This window comes from Triturus cristatus, chromosome 9 (genome assembly GCF_964204655.1).
Source record: "Triturus cristatus chromosome 9, aTriCri1.1, whole genome shotgun sequence".
Lineage (NCBI taxonomy): Eukaryota > Metazoa > Chordata > Amphibia > Caudata > Salamandridae > Triturus > Triturus cristatus.
Window position 1 is genome coordinate 153,196,381 of NC_140592.1, and position 18,343 is coordinate 153,214,723.

General features: G+C 44.7%; 1 protein-coding gene and 1 pseudogene across 1 annotated transcript in view; one reads left to right on the forward strand and one right to left on the reverse strand.

Annotated features, from left to right (window-relative positions):
• ACTR8 (actin related protein 8) overlaps positions 1-18,343 on the reverse strand; it is a 177,176-nt gene that overhangs the window by 48,064 nt on the left and 110,769 nt on the right. The window contains exon 10 of the mRNA XM_085624632.1: positions 3,499-3,639. Within this exon, the coding sequence (XP_085480758.1) occupies positions 3,499-3,639 (141 nt within the window). The remainder of the gene's footprint in view (positions 1-3,498; positions 3,640-18,343) is intronic.
• On the forward strand, positions 9,612-9,769 carry LOC146797561 (U2 spliceosomal RNA; annotated as a pseudogene).

Sequence of the window (18,343 nt, forward strand, 5' to 3'; positions counted from 1 at the left end):
TATAATTAAATACTCTCTCAATTCAATTTGGGAAGAAGAATTTCCAGGCTATACTTCATAATAAACAGAACCCAAATACATCATCTCACTCTCGCCCTTGCACAGTAAGTTATAGGGAGACCGGAAAGACATACTCTCAATAATGATTAAAGTATTACCACACAAATGATATATTCTTTCTTGTGTAAGGGATAAAGAACAGTCCTGAGCAGCACGATCCTTTAAACAGGAAGAGCGTGAGCGAAGGCTTCTCTTCCCAGCAAAAAGGTATTAGAGAAGTAAGAAGAGTAGCAAGCGTCCAAAGACATTCTGGTAAGATAAGGAATAACTGTAGAGTAAAGAGTAAGACTCCTAACTAGTTTAAAGTGAGTACTAATCTTGATGTAATTATTATCAGACCTGTAAGAAGAAAGAAGAAGCTACAGGCAGATATTGGAGCTGTCTCTTCTCTGTCCCTACCCCTTTCCCCCCTTGGAACTTACCTGGAACGGACTTAAGAACCTTACAGGAAGTGTTCTGAGGAGGGCATTGGGACCCATCGTCGTTCTGCTCCCGTGCAAGTAAATGTTTACAAGTTAGTGTCCTGACAATGGGAGAAGGTCAGTTTGGACTTTATTGGTCCTTTCACATTTTTGCCAGAACAAGAAAGTTTTACTGCCGTCTTGGTAGATGCCAAATCACGGTGGTTTGAAGTAATATTTTTGGGAAACACACGTACCAAAACCACCATTGCCTTATCAATCAATCAATTGATCAGGGGTTGGTAAAGCGCGCTACTCACCCGTGAGGGTCTCAAGGCACTGGGGGAGGGAAAGGTAGGGCTGCTCCGGTCAGTTCGAAAAGCCAGGTCTTGAGAGCCCGTCTGAAGGTGTGCAGGGTTGGCGAGCGTCTTATTTCTACTGGAGGACATCTTTAGGAGGTAAGGGGTGCCTATGAAACGTAACATTGATAATGGTACACAGTTCCCTTCCTGTTAAATGGAAACCTTTTTGGCTCATGTGCGGGTGAAACACGTGTGTACTTCCCTATATGACCCTCAGAGCAATGGTCAAGTGGAAAGAATCAATAGATTAGTGAAGGGTACCATTGAATTAGCTAGCAAAGCAGGGCAAAATGTGCAGAATGCAACGAAAGACATGTTGTGAGCATACCGCACCAAACCCAATGCGGAAACAGGCAAAACACCGTGTGAGATGATGAGGGGCAGGAAACCTGGCACTAAACTGCTTCCTTCCTGGATGTGGAGAAGTGGTGGTAACTCTGTAGCCAAGGTAGATCCGAACTGCTCCAAGGAGGGGTTGATTCGTGTGGGTGACTAGGCCCAAGTCAAACCGGGTGGTGTTAAATCCGGTTTATCAAAAGGTTGTGGTCTCTACAAAGTTAAACAGGTGGGCGGCAATTGGTTGAAGTTAAACAATGAGCAAGTCTGGAACATGAGAAGAGTGGCTTTATTTCAACGGAGTGGAGTTATTCCAGTGCAGGCAGGGTTGGATTTAGAACTGTCTATTTCAAACTTAAATGAAGAAGAGTTCCAAGTGATTCCACTGGGTGATGTTGGGAGAGGAAATGTTAAGAGGTTACCGTTCGCCAAACTGGAGAGAGGAAATAGGTGTGGTAGGCCTCCCAGGTGGCTTGATGATTTTGTTTGCCGCTGACCTCATTGTTTTTGGCATATGTTTATCTGTTCTTTTGTTGTGTTTTGTGGGTGGTGTCCTGTGTTGGGTTCCTCTTGTGTTTGTTTTGGTGGTCCTGCTGTAGTTTTGAAATGAAAGCAGGGTGATGTGTTATATTGTGTCTAAGTCTTTCTTCACCCTTCACCTTCTGTGTCAGGTCTGTAGTGGAATGTGAGGTTGATGACATACAGGGGTTCTACATCAGTTGGAGTTTGTGAAGACTGTTGGTGTCTGGTTCCTCAGGCACGGGGTTACTATGCTCCAATAAAGATGAAGATACACAGTTCCTGATTCAGCGTTGTTCTTGAATGTACATGGCTACCACACGAACCCACAGCCGTCAGAGCAACTTCCACAACGGGATGAAGGCAGTCACCACCTGAATGAAGGACAGCTGCCTCAAGCCTATCTCAGACAAGACCAAAGTCCTCATCATGGGTTCCTCCCCCTCCACCTGGGATGACTGTTGGTGGCCCACAGCGCTCGGAATCCCCCCCTCCTCCCACAGACAACACACAAAACCGCAGCATCATCCTGGACTCCTTGCTCTCAATGAACTGCCAAATCAACGCTGTCTCGTCTTCAAGTTGATTCCCACTGAGTCCAGGAAAACGGTCACCCAAGCACTCATCCGCAGCAGACTCGTCTACAGGAACGCACTCTATGCTGGCACCACCCTGAAACAAAACAAAACTGCCTAACATCTAGAACGCAGCCGCCAGACTCATTCTGAACATCCCACAATGCAACCACATCACCGGCCACCTGAGAGACCTTTACTGGCTATCGATCAACAAGAAAATCACCTTCAAGCTTCTCACAAATGCCTACAAAGCCCTCCATAACGCCGGACCTGCGTACCTCAACCACCGCCTCTTTTACACCCCCACCAGACTTCTCTACTTTGTCCAACTGGCCCAGGCCTCCATCCCACAGATATGCAAGACCAAGGCTGGAGGAAGATTTTTCTCCTACCTCGCTGTGAAGACCTGGAACACCCTGCCACTGTACCTCAGGCAATCCCTATCACTGCCGCAATTCAGGAAGGACCTCAAGACCTGGCTCTTTGACTGAACCGCAGATTAGAGGGCTTTTATTATTTTCCCAAAAAATACCAGTTTATCAAAAATTCTACTAAACATTTCTCAACATTCAAGTAGAACACTAAAGGGGTGATCAACTCAGACAAAAATTCCCAAGGTTGACTGAGGACAGGGATACCACATACGAATAGGTATATTCAATGGAAAAGTGATATAGGCAGATAATGTGGCTTATATTATTTTGTTATTACAGGCATGGTCTGTCATGAGAAAGCATCAGCAATAAGAAACAACTAATTACAAGCTAATAATGACGTTCTGGCAGACATGGTTACATTTTTGGCCTGAAGGTGGGCATAGCCATAAACTTTTATTAAATCCAACTATACATTTTATAACATATGGTTTAATGTAATACATGTATGCTTTTGTTGTGAATTATATTGTATAACACATTCCCAAAGACGAGCCCGGTTCCTCCATATGGTGATGAACTGCTCAGTTATTCGTAAAATCCTTAAAACGTACAGTTGGGTGTACATTTCCCATTATATATCTTAATTTTTAAACAAACTAAAAAACACAATATAAGAAGGAAAATTCATAAATTCGTGGTGGTGCCTCTCAGAGGAGAACAGATAATCAGGTTGGAAACCTTATGTTTAACAAATAATATTTTGTATTCTACTACTATTTGACAGATGGGCATACAATACTATTTCAATTTCATTCGACATATGATGTATACATTGCATGTAAAACGGCCAAAGGATGTTGCCAACCTGGTCTTGTTTACTCTGTGTGGCTAGGAGATAATGTTCATCATGAGGGTCTTCTGGGTCTCCTTGTGACCTGTACTGCAAATGGGCCATTTTTTGTCCAACAATGCCAAAGGTTGAAGGGTAAAATAATGCCATTGGAGCCTAGTCAAAAAGAGAACAAATATTAGCAGTAATTTAAGATGCATGCAATGAAGGATTCATTACCACTAAATATATATATTTTTTTTAAATGTAGCCAGCAAGAAACCAGATTAACTCATGACTCCTATCTATGCATCGAACAAAAGTAGGGGACAGATTCCATATCATGGTTAAGTAAATTGAAAAACTGTATTAAAGCAGAATCAGCATTGTAATTGGTAGCCTTTTAAATAGTCTCACCAGGAAACAAAAAGAAAAGGGTAAACATTGTATGCGGAGGCGCAGCCATCATTTTTGCAGAAGTTATAGTGCCACGGGGCACAGGAGGGTCAGGAGATCACTGCATCCCAATTACATCTGCCTTTTACCATCTCCTTGGCTATGCAACAGCCCGCGGCACCTATTCCCTTGCCACTGAAGAACAAGTCAGTCACTTAGCCTTGGTAACCCTCTTTCGGGTGGATACTCTATCTAAACGCAAAGTCCTCATCTTGTGCATAACTGCAGGTGCCAGACTGGATCGGGAAACTCAAAAAGCAGGGCTCCTGTGCACTGATGTGGTGCCGTGCGACACAGCGCAGACTTTGTTACAATCCCGAAGTGAAAAGCGGTGCCACATATAAGCGCCACCCATGAACGCGGACTTCAGCTTTTTCCAGAAGCCTGTTTGTGCCCTCAGACCCTCAGATGCCCTTTCAGCAGATTGGAAGGATCTGTGTGCAGATTTTTAAATTGGGACCATTTTACATGGAAAAGGAGACAATTCCACAGAACGGAGAGGTCTGAGGGTGGTGGGAATCTGCAGTAAGATAAAGTACCCAACAGAAAGAACATTACCGAAGAGAAGTAGTTTGTTCTTCTGATCGATATTTCTAACCACAGATTCCTCATCGTGTGAAAAGACATCCAAGGTGATGAGTCTGTTGAATGGCTCAGAGTAAAACGTCCCGCAGAACCGAACAGGGAAAAGTTTTATCCTGATGGTCTTGACTCAGATTGCCAATACAGTGGTAGCAGCCCTAGGTTTTGAGGAATGAGCCCTCAAACCTTCTGGAGGTTGCTTCTATCCAATGTGCAGCAGGTCCTAATATATAGGACTCATCAGTGAGATAGTCCGCTTCTGCACCACATTGCCCTTTTTAGCTACAGAGAACCCCAAGCGATGGAGTCTCTCCTCCTCTTTTGAGGGCTGAGGCAGAGCAAAGGAGTGATGACGTGTCAGACATCAAAAGGCAGTGCTAACTTTAGCAGGAATGCAGCTTAAGTTCTTAACACCTGTTTGTCTGGAAAAAAGGTGGGATAAGGTAGCTGGACCAAGACGGCCTGAAGCTCACTCACAAAACGTGCTAATGTTATTGCAACCTGAAAGACTGTTTTTAAGGTCAGGAGGTATAATGGACAAATTTGCACTGGTTCAAAAGGGGTACAAATCAGTAAAGTTAGAACCAAATTTAAGTCCCCACTGTGGCATCATAAAGAGTTTTGGCAGAAACGTATGTTGCAAACCTTCAAGAAAACACAACAACAAGGACGGCTGGTTCAGCAAAGATAAAAAGGCAGAGAGGTCTGACAAGTCACCTGTAACCAACTGCAAGTCCTTCCTGGCCCAAAGACAAAACAAACAAGACATCTGGTAGTTCGGCTTGTAACGGCCAGTTGGGTGGGTGCCACAGTAAGCCACCTAGGGCCTGGAAGATGAAGTGGGTCCCTTGGGACCCCCCTCACTGGGACCATGCTACTGCCCCTGAATGCCCCTGTGACGGAGAAAACGACAAGGTTGACATGACACCCTGCCTGGGTGCCATGTAAGCCAACACTGCCTAGAGGAATAGGTAAGTGTAGGGTGTATGAGCAGATATGCCCCTACAATATTGGGGTACATTTCCTAGTATTGTAAGTGCTAGAGAAGCACTAAAGACAACTCGATTTCCACAGCACCATGGTGGCTTCACTGAACATCGGAGTGTTTGGTACCAAACTACTACTTACAATAAATCCACACTGATGCCAGTGCGGCATTTACTGTACCATGTACCCCCTGAAAACCTAATTCTGGTGTGGTTTCTGACCAGCTGTAGGCAGCCAGCAACCACCAGACAGGTTTCTGGACCCCTGGGTAGAGAGCCCCTGCTCTCTGGGACCAGAAACAATGCACTTCCTGGGCAGAGGTGTCATGCCTCCTCCCCCAGGATTGGCCAGTGCTCGAAGAGGGGAGCTTCAAAGTCTCCTGCCTTTCAAATGCGACCTCCAGCCTCAGCTGCTAGCAGTAGATGGCAGGCCCTAGTTTACACCCCCACTTTGGAGGGAAAACCGTCAGGAAAAAACAAAACAAAAAAAATAAAAAAAAAAGAAACACAAAAAAAAAAAGGTGTGCGCACAACTTTCAGTCCCCATCATCTTGAAGATGGGGAGACCATTACAATCAGGGCTAGGTCTATGCCTTCTTCCCACAGGAGGGTGGCATAATAGAGGGTGTAGTCACCCTAGGTTAGGTGCCTATTGGCCCTACCTGCTACTCCCCTAAAGCGCCTCCTAAATTTAGTATTTCTGTGGCTCCCCCAGACCTATAAACTAGATCTGTGACGACCAAAGAAGAAGACGACCCTGCATAGAAGACTGAAGACGACTACCTTGGCCCCAGCCCTGCTGGCCTGTCTCCAGCCTCTGCGAAACTGCGACCTGTCTTGCAGCCAGCGAACCCTCAAACCCTGCGAGGACTGCTGCCTTAAAAAAATACTCCAATCTCCATGGGCAGCAGACCTGTTCAGAAGAAACCTACTCCAAGGACTCCGGATCCTGGCGGATCCGCGTCGCCTGCCCACTCTGCACCCGACGCCCACGGCCCGAGTCGGAGTGGCTCATCTGTGCAGTGAAGTCTCCCCAGCGATCCGGACCTCATGTTCAGTGTTGGATGACCGCTCCTGACCTTTACGACGGCACCTGCAGTGTGAATCCTGCGCAACTGCTCTACTTACCTGCAAGCAGTGTGGCTCCCGGCACCCCCATCTCCATTGGAAAGCATTGGGCTGACCTCAGATTTTTACCTCTGCACCCGGCCGCTCCTGTGTCGCTGCAGTTTTAGTACTCACCTGACCCCTGGCCCTTCCTGACTTGTGGCTCCAAAGATGGGATTGTAAGTGTAATTCTTACCTGTTTAACCGCAATATTGTTTTCCCCATAGGATAACATTGAACTGTGTTGAAAAGTTGTTAAGTGTCGATTTTTCAAAGTGAAAAGTATTTATTAAAAATGTGCTTACCTTATTATGAAGATCTTGGTCTTAAAATAAAACACAAAGTATAATATACCAAAATTTTTCTGGATCTACTTCATAAATCGAATGTCGATTATTGATCACTGTTGTGCAATAAATGTCTTATACACCTCTGTGTTAGGCCTAAGGCTGCTTGCCAACACTACCACTAATAGAGCACTTTGGGTTTTACATTGAGCCCTATACACGTTTGGGGAACACTGGACTCTGTGCACGGTATTACCACCTGGTGGCATTATCACATACAGAGACAGCTTCCTACACTGGCTGTCAGGATTACATCAACGGCAATTGTGAGTGCTAAATCTTAACCCCTGGAGGTGCAGGTTGAGAGGGCACAGGTGCATAACACCGGCCGGCTGCTGCGATAGAAGATCCTTCCTAAGCGGCAGCCTGAAATGAGGACACATGGTCAGATCCAGAACCTCTGGATACAACACTCATCTGGCCCAATCTGGAGCAACTAAGATGACTTGGCACGGTGGTTCTCGATCTTCTTTAGAACCTGGGGCACGAGATGTAGGGATGGGAAGGCATGTAGGAGTCCTGTGCTGCACTGTAGTTGCATTGCAATTTTGAGAGAAAGCCTTCTTGGGAACTCCCAAGCTCAAAAGTGTTGACACTGCGCATTCTTGGCAGTGGGGAAGAGATCAAGCTAGGGCTCTCCCCAGTGCTCGAATATACCCTGCTACACCTCCTGATGTAACGTCCATTCATGATATGCTAGATATCGCCAGCCGAGTCTGTCCACTCCGGCATTTAAAGATCCTGCCAGATGGTGTACAATCAGCGAAACGCCCTGATAATTCAGCCAGCCCCAGAAGCACAGAGTCTCCTGGCACAGAACCTCACCACGCCAGGCTCGTTGCAGAACCACATGGTGGTGGTGGTGGTGTTGTCCATGAGAAACTGTAACAGCCTTTATGTGTTGGCTGGCAGGAAGGCCTTCAACGCCAAGCGAATTGCCTGCAACTTCAGCAAGTTGATGTGGAGATAGGTCTCCGCCAGAGACTAAAGTCCTCGGATTTCCACATCTCCCCAACCCAGTCTTTGTAGTCCTCTTTTCCTCTGAAACCTGGTTTAAATGAGACAGGTTTCCATGGTGCTTGACCCACTAGTACTTCAGGTCCCAATCCAGAGCACATTTGGCAAGAAGGATGCAAGAAGTGTCAAAGCCATTCTCACAGAGACCCAGGACAGAGGCTGAAACTTTGGGATCATAGCCTTAATGCTTTGGACTCAAATGTGGAGGGACAGCCTGAAAGCGCCATGCATCCAGGATGGCTCCATTGAAAAAAAAAACTGAGGAGGGGTCAGTTATGACTTCAAACGGTTGTCTATTGGACCCACAGTCCTGATCTCAAATGGGCTGGCAGGCCTGTTGTGAGGGCCATGGGGCCTTGCGCGGTCAATATGCCAAGCCCCAGAAGAATCCCCCAAAAGGGCGAAACTGTTGGGGGTGCCAGAATGGTGTTGAAAGGCCCAAAGAAGATGCCATGGCTCTGCTTCCTTTAAAATGCTCCAGGACTGACTTTTCACCAATAAGATGGGAACTATCTCAGGGCACATAAATTTGGGACGCTTTCACATACCCAGAGAAGCCTATGGCTCTCATCCATGCGTGGCACAGGAGCACTGCACTTGTCCCAATAGCCCTTCGTAGACAGTGAATTGTGTCTAGGCCCAAGCAAACAACTAACTTCGCTGCATCCCAGCCATCCTGAATGGTTTGGGCCAAGAAAGCCTGTAAGCCTTCTGGAACTGCCAGTAGGATCTCACCAATCAGGCGCAAGAGTGCATGGGTGTTACATCCTATATGGCAGCTAGAGTTAACCGAACTCACGGCAAGGCTGGTCGTCAAAAACATTCTCTTGCCAAATGCTACCATACATTTGGACCCTTTTTAGGAGGAGTTCTCAGAAAGGTGTTTGGATTCATTCTGCTTGTAGATGCCTGCAGCATCAACTTTCAGAAGTGGGAAGCTCGGATAAAAACTCAGGGTCAACTCAAGCTGGTCTATGGCAAAGCGCGACCTGGCAATTAACTAGAGGGCAGGTCATGGCTTCATCCAACGGCCCAAGAGTGTATCAGTGAGAGCCTCATTGAAGGTTAGAAGAGGATTGGCCGGTATTTGGCCAGGCTGAAGGACTTCAGTAAGAACATTTGTTTTTAACTACCCTCGGACTCTGGTTGAAGTCTGAGCTAAAAGGTCGGTGCTGTGTCTGAGCGCAATGCACAGTAATGGAATAGTGTCCAAGTCAGAAGTATAGAGAACTGGCTGCGCCACATCAGGATATGGGCACGGCCTCCATTGAAACTAAGTCGGCTCGGAGTCAGATACCACGATCTTCCTCCAGACATGTCTGCGCTGGCATCGATTTTCAAGGGGCCAGTGCAGATTTGGGTACCAGACCGAAAGTCAGCACAGACGTCGGTGTGGAGCCCGAAGGGGGTCCATGGGGCACAGAGGGTGCTGAGAAAGGATCCGCTGGGGGTAACCTGGCTGGCGGACCCTTCTGATCTTAAGGTACGAAGGCGTATCAAACAGAACAGGAAGCGTGCCAAGGTTGTTCAGAATGACATCTCTAAAAGCTTTGACTTGATTTGATGTCACAGATGGACACGGAAACTTGGAATGCATCTGGAGAGTCATCTACTTGTTGGAATGGGAGTGCTGTCAAGTAGCCATAAACAAACAATCGCTTCTCAGCCTTTTGGCTAAGATCAAGTGTAGTATCTGTTCTTATCAGTTTAAGTAGCCATAAACAAATTAAGGGGAGTGAAGAGGTGATGTGGAGCATGGGCTTACCTTCCTCCGACGCATAACTTTAAACAAACTATAGAGCCCAACTCTACTAGATTAATCCAAGAACCCTTCTGTCAATATAAGTAGAAAATAATCCTTTTGCTTTAAAGAACTCTCACCCACCATGCGTACAACTTGGTGGCATACTTAATCATAGAGTTCCTTCTCATTCCGTTGCGTTGCGAACTGGGCATGCTACAACCTGTGAGATGCACTGGAGCACTTTGTTGGAAAAGGAATGGGGTAGTGAGTGGGGGTAGGGTTACTCTTTAAAATACCTGCCTGAGAACGCTAATGTTTTAATCTGGGCACCAGCCGTTATGGTTAAAAATGTGAAAGGTTAGGAAGCCCTGGAGATCTAGTTACCCCCACTTCCTCTTAGGGTCAACATGTTTCTGCCACTTATGTTTGTAAATGCTTGTGGTTTTCGTCAGAACCTATTATACTATCACAATCCACACCATTTCCATAATGCTGATGTAACTTGTGAATTTACCATACATAGATCAAGCACACCTAAACCACCTACTTGACTTCTGTAAATGGGTACCTGAAAAGAAAAGGAACAAATAGCCTTGTTCAAAGATATTGCACAGATCTTGAAAAACTCTGCTCTAAACTCGCTGATCATGCTGTAGTTTTACTTATGAAATATAAGTTATTGCAGAAGCAGTTAAACTTAAGCACATCGTTCTCTTAAGTAGTGGTCATTGTTATACTTCATTGTTCAAGATAAGATTTCAGTTATAATCTTTAATCATGATGCAGCTTTTCCTGCAATCCAGTGAGTTAATAATAGCTCTGTTTAAGGTGTAGGGCGCTCCGGAGTCACTTGACCTTAAGAGTTGCACTGGATAGCTTTATCTATTTCTTGGAGTAAACGTTCTTGAAATACCACAAGCATACTTGTTTGGGACTTGTTAGAGAAGTAGGCCCAGAAAAATTGTTTCATTCCATATGCAGGGTGCCACTCCAAGAAAAAAACAAGCACTGGCATAGCCAATGGGTCTCGCCTTTGGGACCTTATAGGTGTTTAGCCATGCAACAGTTGATGCTGTTGTACCAATGATATTGTGCTGCATAACTAAATACTTATATAAGGTCCCAAAGGCGAGACCTATTGGCTATGCCAATGCTTGTTTAAATACCTGGAATGATTTAGCACTAGCTGATCGAAGTGCCCTATTGGGTACATACCATTTGAACTTCTATGTAAGGTAAGACGGTCCTGTGTTATGAAGTGCCTTGTATGCAATGCAGAGTGGTCTTAACATGTAGAGTAGGTGGCAATTCACCCTCCAATGTCAAAGTAACCCCAAGATGTTTTGTCTATTTCCACACTTCAACATACTTAAAACACCGTGGAGGGAAAAAAGTATTTCTCAAATAATAACACATGTTGAGCAGTTTTTTTTCAGTAAGTCTCAGGGGTACAATCACTCGATTCACTTTAAAAACTACAATCACAAAATCATTTCTTCTCATTGCCCTAGGTGGAAGGAAGTTTTTGCACCTAACTTTTACCACTCATGGTGGATCTCTGACAGATGATAAATGAGGACAGTATGTTCTGCCATGCATTTGATTTGAGGAAATATCATAAACAAAGACCATTTTACTAGCCTTTCTTAAGCTGATCTAGAAAAACGTGGCTTTCATTCTTAAAGCAGATCTTGATAAAACATGGAAAGGATGCATCAGCCTTTTGCAGTAAGTAAGGCATGTGGTTGTTATCACTGCAGACACAAACTCATCCAATATTTGACATTTCTCACTTTCACACATTGCCCACCCAGGCCTTTGGGTGACAGGATACTACTTACACCTAAGTAATGGTGTAGGAATGAGAAAGTGAGAAGAAACACAACCTCACTTTCTAATATGTACCAGCTGTGGAGATTTCTTTAGCATACAGTTGATGTTACTTGTCTGTGCAACTTTGCATATCTATTGGTGGCATCTCTGAAAAGTCCCTCAAGGATTTAATTCCCTGCAGAATTCGTTTTAAACAAAACCAATCTGTTTGGGATTTGGATGTTGTACTATATGTGATAATGATGTCATCGCAAGAATTGTTGGGAGTATTCCTGAGACCTGTACATGTCGCAGACCTCCAGAAGAGCACACGTGTAAAGACACACATTTGCAAAAAAAGCTTTTTCTGCTTCTCCATGGGAAAAATAATTTTCTGTGGATAAAGCCCATCTACTATAGTGGTGGTGTTCTATCCCCATTACCACCATGAAAACACACTCACGCCTGCCATTAACAGAAGTTAATTTACACAAGTCGACATGGTGGGAAACAAACTTGAAATTATTCGTGACCTTCTATAATCTTATGCTTTGAATGGTTGCAGAGCAACACAGAAATGCCTCGAAATTTTATCTTGACAGACACATTTGTGATGTTGAAATTCCCTCATATCGGTGACATTTGAGTATTCACAAATCCAATCTACCCATGATAAACTTCACTAGATTAGGGATTTTCATGTTGGAATCGTATATTTTGTCCACCAATTATCATCTTGATGCAACAAGTACCTTAAGAACAAAATTCTATGTATTCACTGTGAATAAGGAAGGAAGCAGAGCTCAGCTGAATAGATCTACCAAAGGCCACACATGCAAACATCCACCACTGCTCTTTGTCCTTCTTTCAACAAATTTTAGTCCTGGTGCACAAACTATGGCAAAAGATGGACAGCAAGGAAAACGCTTGCATAACTGGAATGCTGTTTCTCTGGGGATATTTGGTCACTTCATGTTACAAGCAGTCACATACCAGACCCTGTACATAGAAGAACCTGAGGCAAGAATTAGAATACCTCTGCCCCAGAGCTGTGCTCAGTGCCCGCACTTTCAAAACATCAAGATGAAACATGAGTAAAGACTGAGTCAGCACCAATATCACGCTGGTCAGCCTGGGAGAAAGCGACAATTAGTTTTCTGTGGCTTCAGAATGCAATTCAAGAACAATTGCACTGGTGAGGACAGTGTCCAAATGCTCTCACCATAGAGTATTCAACAACACTGTGGTTGATCGAGATGGTGGCAGGTGGCGAGGTGGCAGCATAAGCAAAAACCCTGTTCTCCTCCTCTGGTAACTTGGTTCAGAGAGCCAGGCTGAAGTAAGAGGCAATGTGTAAAGCATTTATGCACAAAACACAGTAACACAATGAAAACACCACATAAGGAGTCCACACCAAATTAGAACAATAGACAAAAAATGTATGAGTAAAAGACAAAAATGACGAAAATCCAATAAGTAGAAGTTGAGATACACATTTTCAAATATTAAATATAAAAATAGTGCTTAGAAGCACATGGTGCTAAAAGAGTTAATTGGTTGCGCTGGACCGGGAAAAAGTCAAGAGTTCAGGCCGCCTGCAATGGAACACAGGCCGGCTACAGGAGCCATGCAGGGCCCGCTTGGCAAAAGTACCTTAATCCTTGTTGCAGCTCGAATTAAGATAGTAATAATGATCCCCACAGTGCAGGGTTGTTGCGCTGGAATTCTCCATGCAACTGCAGTGATGCGTCTGTTCCGTAGAGGGCAGCACCAGTTCAGAGTGCGGCATTCTAAAGGAGATGCACCGGGTTAATCCACGTTTGAGGCGCAATGCGTCGTTCTTTCCCAAGCAGTGGCAGTGATGCATTGGTTCCAAAGCTGTGGTTCCAGACAAGATGTGCGGTTCAGAGTGCATTGCGCCGGTTTGGTCCCTGTAACAGCGGTGATTCGTTGATCCCGACCTTGCAGCAGGTAATGCGTTGGATACGATCGAAGTAACAGTGTCGATGCACATGTTCGGACAGAAGCAGCACTTTTACACTCACTTCCAAGGGCCCTGGACTGGGTTGGCATCACTTGACAGAGCATGTCTCACAGCAAGCAAAGTCCCGGTGCTGTTTGAAGATGGAAGTGAAGTCTTTGATATGCCTGAGATTCCACCAACAAGAGGCAAGCCAACAAGCCCTTGGGGAAACTTAGGTTCTGGGATGTAAGAAGCAGCAGACAACCACAGCAAAGCAGGTCAGCAAAGTGGCAGACCCTCCTACACCACAACAGTCCTTCCTGGCAGAAAGTACTCAGTTTCAGCAGTGTTCTGATTTGGTGGAGTCAGAGGCCCAGTCTGTATACCCAGCTGGGCCTTTGAAGTAAGGAGGATTCAAAGAGATGCTTTGAAGTGCATTTGAAGTGCACAAGAAAATGCCCAGGCTCCAGACTCACTCAAGGAGGGTATGCAATGCTTTGTGTGGGGATAGGACACAGACCTTTCAGGTGCAAAGTGTCACCTCCTCCCTCCCACCCTGCTCAGGATGGCCCATCAACATGCAGATGGCTACTCAATCACACCTACCCTTCCTTTGTGTGTGGCTGTTGAGAGGGAATGCAGGAAAAAAGCTGTCACCCACACCAGACGTGTGTTCCAGAGAGAGGCAGAAGGCACCAAATGTTGTAAGAGAATGCCAACTCTTAATAGTGTCATTTTCAGAATTGTAATTTTAAAAACAACTTCATCATAAGTTGTGTATTTGAATTGTGAGTCCAGAGACATAAAAATTAGGGCTCCCAGCTTTTCCCAGTTGGAAATTTCACTTATAAAATGTAATAAGGCAATCCCAATGTTCTACTATGGAAGAGAATGGCTTTGCAGTAGTGAAAAACAAACTTAAGAGTATTTCACTACCAGGACATGTAAAACTTAAAATTACATGTCCCACTTTTTAACCACACTGCACCCTCCCCATGGGCTGTCCAGAGCCTACCAGAGGGGTGAACTATATGTAAAAACAAAACAAAAAAGAAGGTTTGGGCCTGGAAAGTAGGTTAACTTGCCAGGTCGAAATGGCACAGCGCTCAGTCAGGGGCTGGAGGGTAGGCATGTCCTCCATGCAGCATGCATGGAGATCAGGGAAAGTGTGCATGACTCTTTTGGGCAGCCCGAGAGGGCAAACCAAACAGTCATGGTGCACTTAGGAGGGTTGTACTACTCCTCCCCTGCTCTTCAGCCCCCACCTCACCCCATAAGGCAAGCTGCCACAGAAGGAGGACAAAATAAAATGATAATATGTTATTACATTTTTTCCTTCTTTTGCTGCTTCAAGGCAGTGGGGCGACGCTCCTCCACCTTAGCGGAGGAGCAGCCACTGCCTGTGTCCCCTTGCGGAAAGAACACAACTTGGTTCTGTTGGCTGGAATATTCCTTTGGGGGGGCAGAGGGAGCAGACACGACAAAGAATATCTTGTATAAGATTGGTTATTCTCTTCTATTGCACAGAAGAGCAAAAAACTATGGAATGGAATGCAGCCAGCAATCATCACCAGTCGTTAGGACGGATTCAACATCCATCACATCTTTTTTAGTGACACCTCAACCTAGTCTTCTACAGCGGCTGTACACCTCAAGCTAAAATAGCCTCTCATGTTGGGTGAGACAGTGCATACATATGGTTGGTGCTTCATCGTTTAACTAAAGTAACTTTCTGTGCACTTACATCTTCAAAATTCAATATTCTGCAGGCCTGCGAGTAAAAGAAATGGGAAAAGAAGGCCGGGGCATCCTTGGCCCTGTAGGGGTTCAGTAGAGCATGCACAAGTCGAAAGGGCAATGGGATTGCTAATCAGCTAGTTAAAACATTACTTATCCCCAGTTGTTCACACAGAACGCCCTGGACATTTGTAATGGAAAATAACAGTGCCCAAGTTTAGTTTATGCCACAGACATTTGCAGGGAAGGTTAAAGCGGTTATCCAGACGCGATTAGCATTTGTTCACGAGCAAATTCACTATTTTATACTCAAATTCACAGCAGATCTTTGCTGCTGATACATAGCAAGTATAGAAATGCTTTTCCTTGTGTGTATATGATATGCATCCCTTCTTTGAAAATGTTTTCCAAATACTTTTATTTCAAGCAGCAGTAAAAACCAACGAAAAAAGGTTCTTCCTGTTATGGTCTGGAACTGTGAGAGAACGCTCTTGGAAACAAGTAGGGGTTGGGGGGGTGGGGAGGGGCCGAGAGCAGGCAGCGTTTCCCTTGCAGGAGCGAGCGCACTAATTGCTACCATATGGCGCCGCTCGCTCCCGCAAGAGAATCGCCAGACGTGCACGCGTTGCCATTGGAAGCAATGCAACGCGTTCGCGTTTTTGCCCGCAAAGCTGTGCCGATGACTAAAGGTCTCTCCTAGGCGAGACCTAATGAGGTTTTGTTTTGGCATATGTTATATTATGTGTATTTGTTAAGTGCACCAACCACCTGCGAGGACACCTAGATCACACCACAAAGGTATTTGCGTGGATGAAAACACATACCATAATAATATTTCACACCTGTCACCAGAGTCACACTGATAAGCAGATAGTGGGAAATTAGATCATAAAAGACAGAGAGAACACACATGAATGGTGGAAAGACCTTGGCACAGCAGTCATGTTCCACCCTGCTACTCATTCTAACATTCTCACAGATTATTTTTTTTTCCTTCACAGGTGACCAGTCATGACTCTGGTTCTCTACTTCCATTCGCGTACTTGGATCAAGGAAGCCTCTTTATGCTCCCCCTCCCTTGGATGTAGCGGGATAGAAACTGATCAGCCTGTGGGCCGAGAGAAGGAACCTCTCGCAAAGAACTGTGGCAATTAACAAATAGCAAAGGAGGTGAACTACCAGCCCATCTCGCACCACCCCCTAACCTCCCCACCCGCCGGTTCCTGTGTTCTTCTCTGGCAATACAACTGGATAGGGGGTTTGGAACAGGAACATAAACCCAATGGGCATTAAGGGATATCTACTATCTCCAGGGAACCAGAATGTCTGTGCATTTGATTGAATCTCTTTTTCATGGGCCAGAACTGTACCTATTTGGTACTGAGAGGGTTCTTTCAAAATTTCAAGTATAGTAAAAAAAAAAAAAGGAATCTTATTTGACACCGTCAACCAGAAGGATAATGTTACTTACCCAGTAGGCATCTGTTCTTGGCATGTAGAGCTGTATATTCACATGCTTTGCATACTCCTGCCATCTAGTGTTGGGTACGGATGTTTGCAAATTGTTTTTCTTCAAAGAAGTCTTTCCAGTTACGAGGTAGGTGACTCCTCCTTTTGGCGATAGTGCACATGGGTATCGACTCCATTGTTAGATTGTTTTCCGCAGAGGGTGAGAATTGAGTTAGTAAAGGTAGAATAGAGATGACCAGAGTATGTATATAAGATAAGAAGGACCTGCAACAGGTATAGGTACCAGGGAGGCGAGTGGGCGCATGTGAATCTACAGCTCTAAATGCAAGAACAGATGCTTACTGGGTAAGTAACATTATCCGTTCGAGGCATGTGAGCAGTAGATCACATGCTTTGCATAGACCATACAGCAGTATTCTTCCAAAGCGTTGGCTAACCTGTAGCTGTTGCAGTTGTCTGAAAGAGTGTTCTAAGTACTGCTTGGCCTACATTAGCTTGCTGCCTTGCTAACACATCTACACCATAGTGTTTGGTGAATGTGCGTGGTGTAGTCCATGTTGCAGCTTTACAAATATCAACTATTAGAATGTTTCCTAAGAAAGCCATAGTAGCCCCTATTTTGCGAGTGGAATAAGCTCTAGGGCGAATTGTTAAAGTCCTCTTTGCTTTGGTAAAACATGTTTGAATACATTTAAAAATCTATCTAGCAATACCTGATTTGGATATAGGATAGCCTTTGTGAGGTGGAGCAAAAACAACAAAAAGTCGTTTTGTCTTTTGTAATGGTTTTGTTCTTTCTATGTAATATAACAAAGATCTTCTAACATCTAAAGTGTGTAGAGCACGTTCTGCCACAGAATTTTGTTGGGGAAAGAACACAGGTAACTCAACCAATTGATTAATGTGAAAGGCAGATACTAATTTAGGTAGGAATTTAGGGTTGGTACGAAGGACCACTTTGTCTTTGTGAAACTGGAAAAAAGGTTCTTCTATGGTTAGTGCCTGTAGCTCACCCACTAACCTCAGTGAAGTAATTGCAATGAGGAAAACGATTTTCCATGAGAGAAATTGCAGTTGACATTTATGCATTGGTTCAAAAGCTGGACCCATTAATCGTGTAAGGACTATGTTAAGATTCCATACTGGGGCAGGTGGAAGTCTTGGTGGTAAAACTCTTTTTAGTCCTTACATAACTGCTTTGACAACTGGTACTCTAAACAGAGACAAGTGCCGTCTGTTTTGGAGGTACGCGGCTATTGCAGCAAGATGTAAGCGGATGGATGTGTAAGCTAATTCTGACCGCTGCAAATGTAATAAATAACAGATGATATTTTGTATGGAAGCATCCAACGGATTGATATTGTTATTATTGCAATAGATAACAAATCATTTCCATTTAGCTGCATAACAAGCTCTTGTAGTAGGCCTTCTGGCCTTTTTGATAATTTTCATACAGTCTGGAGGAAGACTGAGGTATACAAAGTCTAGGACTTCAGGAGCCAGATTGTTAAGCTGAGTTCCTTGGGATCTGGGTGCCTGATTTCTCCATGGCTCTGTGTGAGGAGACTGGATGTGAGATGTAGCTTTTGATGTGAAACTATTGATAACTCCAACAGTGTCGTGAACCAAGGTTGACAGGCCCATGTGGGAGCTATTAGGA